Below are 10,305 nucleotides of genomic sequence, written 5' to 3'. Positions count from 1 at the left end.
AGCACTGTCTTGTTGTTTGTTCTGATAGGTTTTTTTTGTTTTGTTTGAGACAGGGTCCTGTAGATCTGGCTGGCCTGGAACTTGCTATGTAGACCAAGCTGGCCTCAGACTCAGAGTTCCACCAGCCTCTGCCTCCTTCCTCTGCTGGGATCAAAGATGCACACCTGGCTTAACTTCAGACATTAATGTGCGTGTGCGCGTGCGCGTGCGCGTGTGCGTGTGTGTGTGTGTGTGTGTGCGTGCGTGCGCGCACGCTCGTGTCACCCTCCTTTTCTGTGTATGTTCACACCCCATGCATGTTGAAGTCGGAGGACAGTCTCAAGGACTTAGTTCTCTCTCTACACCATGAGTCCTGGGACCAAATCCAGGCTGTCAGGCTTGCCAGTAAGCTCCAAAGTCCGCGCCATCTTGAAAACGTAGATTCTGGTCTTTTAATGGTAACTACAGCTGTACTGGTACAAACCAAGCAACACATGAACCCTCCTGAAGACTCAGGGCTGATTCTGAAATTGAGGCTTTTATTTGGGTCTGAATGAGACATGAACATTCTAGCAAACCAGAAAATCCTGGGTAGGTGGCAGGCTGCATTCCCAGCAGGCGAGGCCTAAGGGTGTATAAGGAAGGGTACAGACGAGACTCAGGCCACCACTTCCTTCTCCAATGCGTTATCCACTCTGGAGCCTGCATTGGAGGGAGCCTTGATACTCGGCTCTGAGGCTGTCTGAGACTGGAGGCTGAGCGCCGCGCTGGAGGTGGCGTATGTATAGAAGGACTCTGCTGCCATGATGTTGTTAATCTTCCAGCGCAATGAGACCCAGGCCTTCACTATGTGGGGCCACAGGAGGCAGAACAGGATGTAGAAGACCACCAGGCCCACAAACAGGCTGGAGGACACCTGCGAGCACAGGACAGTAGTCATGGGTAACCGGTGTGGGGTGAACCCCTGACCACCCAGGAGGGAAGCCTTTGGCCGCCACTCACAAGGACAATGAAGAGAGACCGCTGGGCGCTGAGCGGAAGCCCATGCAAATGCAGTATAAAGATGAGCTGGTAGTCACAGTATGAGCTAGTATCTACTCCTCTGAGGAGGGAACAGAGTCCGGATTGGGTTAGTTAAGTAGTGGGGCATTTTCCCATGGAACAATCTCAACCCACCCCCACCCCCACCCCCCGCCGCCCTCCCCCCTCACAGAGGCTCCATGCCTGGCTTACCTATTGCTCACCAACAACTTGAGGAAGAATTCAGGTGCAAAGATGCTTTGCGGAGTGATATCATGGCATGGGGAGTTCTCTAGACACAGCCACCTAGGAGTCCAAGGTTGGGCAGCTGCACCACTTACACTTACACCAGTACGTGCCAGCGAAGTACGATCTCCACCTTCCCCAGGCTCTTCCTCCCTTTCCGACTGAACTCATGCAAGCGAGGTGAGGACTCGAACTGCTGAGCCAGGCCCCACCCTCGGGCTTCAGTAGTGCGGTCCAGGCCAGCGTTCTCCCCTGAGCCGCGCCCCCAGGCTACGGTCTCTGCCTTCTCTTGCCTACTCAATCCACTGGAACAGTGATGGTGTCTGAGCACCTGCCCTGAGCAGGCTGTTCACTCAGTGCCCGCTGCCTCCCTGCCTCCCTGCCTCCCTGGCCATCCACCCACATGGTGGGCTAAGCACCCACTGGGTGCCACCTTCCTCCCACAAGCACAGTCTCAACACAAGCTAGGCACAAACTCACATCTTTTCTCCCTTATTCCCTCTTGATTTTTGTTCAATAAACCTGAACTAAACACGGATTGTTGGCTAGTTTGCTCATTTGCTGCCTTGTGGTATCATGGTTTTCCTTTCATTGAATCAAAAACGGTTATCGAGCCCTTACATACTAATGAACTCATTCATACTAATGAACTTCATTCATTAACATCTCCATTTAACTGTCAGTGAATGCTTACTATGCATTAATTTGTTCATTCTTCACTAAAAAAAAGGTTGTATTGTGTCTGTTTAAGAGCTGTGCTATGGAGGAGAGAGACCAGTCCTTCAGGAGACTGTGACAGCTTAGAATGGTCAGGACCAAAATGTAGGGAGAGGTGCAGGCAGGCCGAGGGTCAGGGAAGGGGGGGTGCAGGCCGAGGGTCAGGGAAGGGGGGGGTGCGGGCCGAGGGTCAGGGAAGGGGGGAGGTGCGGGCAGAGAGGGTCAGGGAAGGGGGAGGTGCGGGCAGAGGGTCAGGGAAGGGGGAGGTGCGGGCAGAGGGTCAGGGAAGGGGGAGGTGCGGGCAGAGGGTCAGGGAAGGGGAGGTGCGGGCAGAGGGTCAGGGAAGGGGAGGTGCGGGCCGAGGGTCAGGGAAGGGGGAGGTGCGGGCAAAGGGTCAGGGAAGGGGAGGTGCGGGCAAAGGGTCAGGGAAGGGGAGGTGCGGGCAGAGGGTCAGGGAAGGGGGAGGTGCGGGCCGAGGGTCAGGGAAGGGGGAGGTGCGGGCAAAGGGTCAGGGAAGGGGAGGTGCGGGCCGAGGGTCAGGGAAGGGGGAGGTGCGGGCAGAGGGTCAGGGAAGGGGGGAGGTGCGGGCAGAGGGTCAGGGAAGGAGAGGTGAGGGCAGAGGGTCAGGGAAGGAGAGGTGCGGGCAGAGGGTCAGGGAAGGAGAGGTGCGGGCAGAGGGTCAGGGAAGGGGGAGGGGCGGGCAGAGGGTCAGGGAAGGGGGGAGGTGCGGGCAGAGGGTCAGGGAAGGGGGAGGTGCGGGCCGAGGGTCAGGGAAGGAGAGGTGAGGGCAGAGGGTCAGGGAAGGAGAGGTGCGGGCAGAGGGTCAGGGAAGGGGGAGGTGCGGGCCGAGGGTCAGGGAAGGGGGAGGTGCGGGCAGAGGGTCAGGGAAGGGGGGAGGTGGAGGCAGAGCATCAGCGTGGGAAAGGCCATGTGGGAGTCCAGAGGTGCCAGCTGCCCATCTGGAAAGAAAGGGCATGGTTAAGCCCTCCTAAAGGAGGGAGCATGTGAGCCAAGGCCTGAAGACCTCTCTATACAAAGGCTCGCCCTCCTTGGGAAACACAAAGACAATTGATGTGACTGACTATTGGGAGCTTCTCAGAGGCCACAATGGGCCAGAGGGGTGCCGGGAGACTTGTGCCACGAGCGTGTCTGTAACCCCCGAATTTCAGAAAGCAGAGAAGGACAATCATAATTTTGAAATGAGGCAGAGCTACCTAGTGAGACTCTGTAAAACAAAACAAAGTAAAACCAACAGGCTACGGGGTGCCGGGGCTGTAGCTCGTCGGCAGAAAGCTACCCGGCCCGCGGCCCGCACCGAGCCGAGCATCCCGGTGTGGGGGCGCACACCTGTAGTCCCAGAGCTGGGGAGAAGGAGAAGAACAAGGGCACCCTCGGGTATGGAGCAAACTCAAGGCCAGCCTGGCAGACTGAGACCTGAGCATCCAAACAAGAACAAACAACAAACCTGGAGGGCAGAGAGCTCCCGGGACTCTACTCACTCGATCCCCGGGCTCTGCTGCGACATTATGTAGAACTTCTTGTCCTGGGTGGTCCTTTCAGCCTTCGTTTTCCAGATGAGGCTATTGGTTCTGTGCGGACCCGAATAATGTCAGGGTGGGCTGAGCGCAAGTCATCAGCACCCAAGGGCGTGGTCCTGGTGGGCGGTGCGGGAGCCTAGGCCTCACTGTAGGGGGGTCTGGGGCACTGGGTGGGTGAGGTTTGCAGTAAGAGTCCCCTGCTTAACCGGAAGTGGGAGAGGAGCCCCGCAGGCCAGACCCACCAACTGTGGACAGGGCCCCGAGGGATTACTTGTCCAGCGGGCTGTTGTAGCGGTAGATTTCCTCTTCTGTGTAGTCTCGGATGGTGTCCATTGTGCGACCTCCGCCCACCACCTTCAGCAAGTAACTGCAGAATGCAGAGGCAAATATGGACCCCTCTGGTCTTGAACTGTGCATTTCCCCTCTCCACTGGTCAAGTACTGTCCGCCTCCAGCCAGTCTTTCCTTACCTGCCTAGGAAACGGCCAGAGTCTCCCGTCACCATGTCTTGGACTAAGAAGAAGGGCTGAAACACTGTGGATTGTGAAGGAGAGAGGGGAGGAAGAAGTTAGTTTTGTCCAGAGAGGAGCAGGAGGGAAGTGGAGGGACTCAGGGTTAGAGCAGGTGATGGGCTGGGGCCCAGGGAACATGGGAGGGAAGGGAAAATGGCCAGGCCAGGAGGGCAGTGAACTTGGGTGGAGGAATGGGACACACAGTCACGAAAGAGGAAGCACGGCATCTCGGCGTTGGACACCACACAGTCGAAATAGTGTTTGTTGAGCTGCTGGGAGTGCAGAATCGTGTAGGTGACGTCGAAGGCCAGGCGCTTGCCAGGGGGACAGCCGATTAACAACGGCACCATCAAGTGACCCTGGGTAGGAAAAAGGTCTGCTGCTGGGGGATTGCCAGATTGCCATGACGGAGCAGAGAGAAAACCCCCCCTCTGTCACACGCTAGACTACCAGCCCCTCACCAGCACAGCTGGCCACATCGCAACTGTAGTGACTCATCCTTGCCGCCTGGCTGCTTTTCCTTGGCAGTGCTAAGGTTGGAACCAGGGCCTTCCTTGAGTGCTAAGCAAGCACACTCCCACTGAGCTACATTTCCAGCCCTTGTTTGTTGTTAGTGTTTTTAATATCTTATTAAATTGTAGAACTTTGTACAATATATTTTGATCATATTCACTCCCCTTAACTCCTTCCAGATCCAACCATGCTTCCCTGATCCCCTCAACTTCACGTTCTTTCTTGTTGCTTGAGACATGGACTCCTTGTGAAGCCCTGGCCAGTCTGGAAATTACGACATTGACCACGCTGGTCTTGAACTCACAGAAATCCTCCTGCCTCTGCCTCCCAAGAGCTGGGAGGATTAAAAGAGTGGGCCACTAGGCCCCGTTTCCTTGGTTTTTGAGATAGAATCTTCTAGAGTCCAGGCTGTCCTTGAATTCTCCATCCTCCACCTCCCCAGGAATCAGTCACATCCCACCACACCTAGCTAAAACAGTATTTCTGATAAATGCCAAGGCCTGTGTAGCAATTCCTGTGTACAAGGCATTGGGTGATGTTCTAAGAGCTTAACATATTTTCTTAAGCCTGTGTGAGCTGTATGAGCCCTATATGGTACAGACTATTAATATGCCTCATTTTGTTATTATTTATTATTATTTATTTGAGACAGGATCTCTATGTGTAGCCCTGGCTATTCTGGAACTCACTTTTGTAGACCAGGCTGGCCTTGAACTCACAAAAATCCATCTGTCTCTGTTTCCAGAGCACTGAGATTAAAGGTGTATAACATCATGCTAGGCAATATCCCCCATTTTAGAGACGGCAAGACATGTGTGATGGCACATACCTGATGTCCCAGCACCTAGGAGGTTGAGGCAGGAGGATCTGGGATTTGAGGTCAAATCCCGGGGTTATATATAGCAAGACCCTGTCTCAAACAACAGCAACAACAAAAACATGACAAAAGTGAGGGGCAGCCGGCTGTGGTGGCTCAGGTTCTAATCCCAGCATTTGAGAGACCAATGCCAGAGAATAGCTGTGAGTTCAAGGTTAGTCTGGGCCACACAGTGAGTTCAGACCAGCCTGTGTTACAGACTGAGACCCTGTGTTGTGTGTTGCGGGGGGGGGGGGGGGGGGGGGGGAGGAGACTTGTGGTGGTTTGCACTGTAATCTCAGTACTTTGGAGGGGATGCAAGGAGGATCAGAAACTCAAGGTCATCCTGAGCTACATGGCAAGTTCCTAGAAAGCCTGGGCTATTTGAGACTGTCTCAAAAACAAATAAACGGGAAACTAGACATGGAAAGGCCAAGTTACTTATTCATTCTACAGAGCTGCACAGTAGTAAGGGACTAAAGCAGAGGGACAGGATCCAGACTGCTAGCAACGCTGTGCATGCGAGGCCACTGATGCCTGCACCTGCACACCAACTTCTACTCACACCCCACAGGTCTGAGTTTGGACTACAGTCCACCAAAAGGAGTACGTGATACCGGAGGGAAGTAGAGCCCAGAATGAGTGCCATGGGTTGGGGAGCCCTCATGACATTGTCTTCAGAATGAAGACACTCTCTAGGCCCATCTGGGGCTAGGTCATGACATCCGGAGATTGTGGCCTGAGCTTGGTGGGTGTAGAGTAAGCATCTCCTGAGCCAGGCCAGTCACTTTGGATGAATAAGCCAGCACTCACTAGGCTGGTGGGCATCTAAGATTCAGTCTATCTTACTTAATGGACTTCCATGTCTCCCGGATGTTCATGTGGAAAAATTTTGGCCCTAGGCTATGAATGTAGCTTGACCCTATAGAACACTGGCCTAGGATTCACAGTGAGGTGCTGGAGGAATATGGCTCAGCTTCTGCCTCCTCAGGGATGGGATACAGCCATGGCGGCAGCCATGCCTGCCTAGCTCCCTATTTCAACCCTTCAAAACAGACCCAGAAGGCTGGCCCACAGCTCATCGTACAATCATAATCAGCATGGGTGTGTCTCTGCATTCCTTCTCTAGCAACACAAGAAGGAATCCGGCTAAGGGGGCTGAATCAGGAGGGTCAATATGGTTTGAAGCCAGTCCACATGGCAAAGTGAGACCCTGTCTCAAAAGGAAGGAAGGAAGGAAGGAAGGAAGGAAGGAAGGAAGGAAGGAAGGAAGGAAGGAAGGAAAAAAGAAGACCATACCTAAAACCTATCTATTTTCTCCCCTAAACCTCAACTTTCTTCCCTTCTCCCTTACCGTTCTGGAAGACACACACACACACACACACACACACACACACACACACACACACCTGTTCCCAGTACACAGCCAGATGTGAACGTCTCAGCCTCTCCCCTTCCCGCTTACTCATCCTGTCCTCCGAGAGTCTCTGCCCATCACCCCCATTTCCCACTGCCTGCGGCACTCCAGACCAGCAAAGCGGAGCACCGAGTGAGTTTGCTGGTGGGTGGACAGGAAAGTTGTGGAGAACAAGGACTCCAGGGCCTCTCCAGGCTCTCCAGGCCTCAGTGGCTAGCTGTATGAAGGGGAATAGCACATGTGTAAGCAAGAGAAGAATCATAAAACAGAAGGTGAGAACCAAGAACATTTGAGAGAGAAGATCTAAAGCAACGTGTGAGGGGTGGCTGGGTATCTTAGTGGTAGAGTGCCTGCCCAACATCCTCAAAGGCCTGAGTTCAATCTCTGGTACTGGAAATGGGGGCATGGAGGGGAGCAGTGTGGGGCAGTGTGTGGAAGGGTTGGCCATGTTGTCTGTATGCCACACGTGTGTCAGTTTCCTTGTGATGAAATACAATTGTAAAAGCACACAGGCATGTGTGCAGCCTACAGAGCTGTGAAGACAGCCATTTCAGAGACCCTTCCTGAGGGGTGGGGGCATGAATAAGGATCACAGTGAGAAAGGGAAAATCTGAATGCAGGGGCTGGAGACGTGGCTCAGAGGTTAAGAGCCCTGGCTGCAACTGCAATTGCAGAGGACCTGGGTTCCATTCCCAGCACCCACGTGACAGCTCACAACCATTTGTAACTTCAGTTCCAGGGAATCAGATGCCCGCTTCTGGTTCTGCAGGCACCAGGTACACACACATGGTGAACAGTCATACATGCAGGCAAAATACCCAATACATAAATTTTACTTTTTTTTTTTTTTGTTTTTTCAAGACAGGGTTTCTCTGTGTAGCTTTGCGCCTTTCCTGGAACTCGCTTTGGAGACCAGGCTGGCCTCGAACTCACAGAGATCCGCCTGGCTCTGCCTCCTGAGTGCTGGGATTAAAGGGGTGCGCCGCCGCCACCGCCGCCACCCTCCAACACATAAATTAAAAACATGAATGCATTTGTGGTGTTCCCAGGACAGCAATGGGAACCAACCCTGTGGCAACTCAACCCAACCCTCTACTCTCAATGCCATAGCCAAGATGGTAACTAGTACCCAAGTTCTAGTACTTGCGTGCGTGTCCCAAGGTATGTGGTCTGGAAGCATTTTCCAGAAGATCCCAACACCTGTGGGTAGGAATAGGTGATGTTAGGAACCCAAGGGCCAGTGTTCTCTCCCCACACCCTCCCCCTCAAGCTTGGACCATACTTTGACCATCAAGGAAGTCTTCTTGAGGTTATGTCCACTGATGCCCTGATCATAGCAGACTTTTCTGTCCTTGATTGTAATCTGAAGTAGAGGAAGGAGAGACTAAAATAAGGGGATATCCAAATCTGTCCTAGGATCCAGAGACATTCAAAGACCTGATAACTGGGGCTCAGAGGGGCTAATAAGAGCTGTGGCTTTCCGCTGACTGTGCAGAGGACCAGAGGGACAGCGGCCAAGGTCCTGTAGCTCCTCTCTGGCCTTCTCACCTTGTAGAGCACTGCTTTTCGATTAAGAAGGACATCTTGATTCACAGTTACGTCAAGGCATTCGGGATCCGCAACAACCACAGCCACTGCTAACTTCTTCTCCACCTGGTAGCTGGAGCCTAGCAGGGAGGAGGGAGGGGCTTGATGCCTGGGATCCACCCCCGGAGGATCCAGGGCCCGCCCCTCGGTTGCCAATTAGGACCCGCCCACAGACCGGAGCTGGCACTGAGCTTGAAGGTGTGCTCATGCGCCGTCAGGAAGACAGTGAAGCTAAATGAGGTGCCCTTGTCCAGGAAGACCATCTCGGGCAGCCCGTGGTCGTGCGAGATATTGTAGAGTTTTTGGTAGCTGTTCATGTCGATGTACACGCCTTCCGCCGCCAGCCAGTTGCTGGACAGGTAGAAGTAGTAATCCTGGATGCACCGGGGTGGTCAGTCAGTGGATGCTGGACTGGACGGGGCGTCTCAGTGCTGCCCTCCACCAACTCCCAACCTGTCCACCTACCTTGTATTGTGATTTGTGTTCCCACCAGCGCCAAGTGGGATCGTGCACGGGATCCGCGTAGGGCTGTGGGACGGTCAGACACGGTGAGGTGACCGGGAGGAGGCTGACAGCTCTAGGATTGGGTTCAGTTCATAGCCCAAAGTAGGAGATACACACCCCAGCCCGGCCCCAAAACCGGCTTCCTGTGTCTGTGTGAGCTTGTGGAAGCCAGAAACCTTGCTTGTGTTTCCAAAGAAGTCACCCACGGAGTTCTCACTGAAACCTGACCTGACGGGACTAGACTGGCTGGCCGGTGAGTCTCTCTGATCAAACCTGACTCCACCTCCCAGAGCTGGGATTACAGGCCCAGCCCTCAAACACAGCTTTTTCTGTGCTGAGTCCTCATGTTCTGTGCATCTCTCCCCAGCCCCTGGGTTTGTTTTGGTTTTTTGTTTTGTTTGGTTGTTTTTTTTATTGATACAAGGTCGCACTATGTAGCCCTAGCTGTCCTGAAACTCACTATGTAGCCCAAGGCTGGCCACAGACTCAAGAGTTCTGTCTGCCTCTGCCTCTAGAGAGCTGGGGTAAAGACATAAAGGCTGCACCATCACACCAGGTGCCCGCCCCGCAACACACACACACACACCCCACGCACACGCCCTTTATTATGGCAGGGTCTCATGAAGCCAAGGCTAGTCTTGAACTCCTGATCTTCCTGCCTCCACCTCCCAAGTGCTGGGATTACAGGCATGAGCCAGCAACTGTAACCTAAACTTGGCTTCCTGGCTTTTAATCCAAGGGTCTCACCCCTAAGAACCGCTCTCAAATCCAGCTCAAACCTGCTGCCTCCTGCCCCTTCACCCTCCCTACCTCTTTGAACTTCAGGCTCCACTCTGGCTGCACTACCCCCCTCAAGCTCACCTCTACAGAACAGGTCCCTCTCCAGTGCCCCCAGGTGCCCACCTTGTCATATTTGGAGTGCAGCCACAGCAGGTAATAGACAAGGCCTTGATAGACAGCAAGTGTCTTATTATTGTGGAAGCCCAGGGATTCGGAGACCAGAGGAGGTGGAGCATGGTAGAGCTCTTGACGTGCAAGATGCTGTTTTTTGGGTAGGTCACGTAGACGCATCACCTTGAAAGGGCAGAGGTTGGTGAAGGAGGGCGTCCAGAAGTTCCTGGGCAGCAGTGGGCGATGAGCATGCAAGGGGAGAGAGATGCTGACTCCTGGGGAGTATCAGGAACGTCCCCAGACCTACATCCACCACTTCCGAGTTGCTGATTCCCCAAATTTAGCCTGGCTTATACCAAATTCAGCTCAGCCCCTCATGCTCCGCAGTCTTTGGACACACTCTGGTGGCTGTCCCTCAGACATCCCTCCACATCTCCTTCCGCACGCTCTCCACTGGAGGTCTTCTCCCCCATCCCAGCCAGGTCCCTTGCCTTGCTTCTGCCCCCACCTCCAGCTGCTTTTCTGG

At 53.9% G+C, this 10,305-nt stretch overlaps 1 protein-coding gene across 8 annotated transcripts in view; it reads right to left on the bottom strand.

The window, feature by feature from the left end:
* Positions 1-498: 498 nt before the first annotated feature.
* The window catches only part of Catsperg (cation channel sperm associated auxiliary subunit gamma), a 31,295-nt gene continuing 21,488 nt past the window's right edge, over positions 499-10,305 (bottom strand). For 5 of the 8 annotated variants that reach the window (XM_028859563.2, XM_037199515.1, XM_037199513.1 and 2 more), the window contains 13 exons: positions 9,792-10,005; positions 8,850-8,912; positions 8,560-8,758; positions 8,346-8,464; positions 8,080-8,160; positions 7,941-7,997; positions 4,214-4,370; positions 3,970-4,033; positions 3,772-3,867; positions 3,462-3,551; positions 1,213-1,305; positions 982-1,081; positions 499-895 (listed from right to left, as the gene is read on the bottom strand). In XM_028859563.2, the coding sequence (XP_028715396.1) occupies positions 638-895; positions 982-1,081; positions 1,213-1,305; positions 3,462-3,551; positions 3,772-3,867; positions 3,970-4,033; positions 4,214-4,370; positions 7,941-7,997; positions 8,080-8,160; positions 8,346-8,464; positions 8,560-8,758; positions 8,850-8,912; positions 9,792-10,005 (1,591 nt within the window). In that variant the 3' untranslated portion in view covers positions 499-637. Of the gene's footprint in view, positions 896-981; positions 1,082-1,212; positions 1,306-3,427; positions 3,552-3,742; positions 3,868-3,969; positions 4,034-4,213; positions 4,371-7,940; positions 7,998-8,079; positions 8,161-8,345; positions 8,465-8,559; positions 8,759-8,849; positions 8,962-9,791; positions 10,006-10,305 lie in introns of those variants that run through there. The other 3 variants (XM_037199514.1, XM_037199520.1, XM_037199527.1) reach the window with 3 other exon arrangements.

Source organism: Peromyscus leucopus, chromosome 1 (genome assembly GCF_004664715.2).
Source record: "Peromyscus leucopus breed LL Stock chromosome 1, UCI_PerLeu_2.1, whole genome shotgun sequence".
In the NCBI taxonomy this organism is placed as follows: domain Eukaryota; kingdom Metazoa; phylum Chordata; class Mammalia; order Rodentia; family Cricetidae; genus Peromyscus; species Peromyscus leucopus.
Note: the sequence above shows the minus strand (reverse complement) of the source record. Positions and strands in the feature narration are given on the sequence as shown.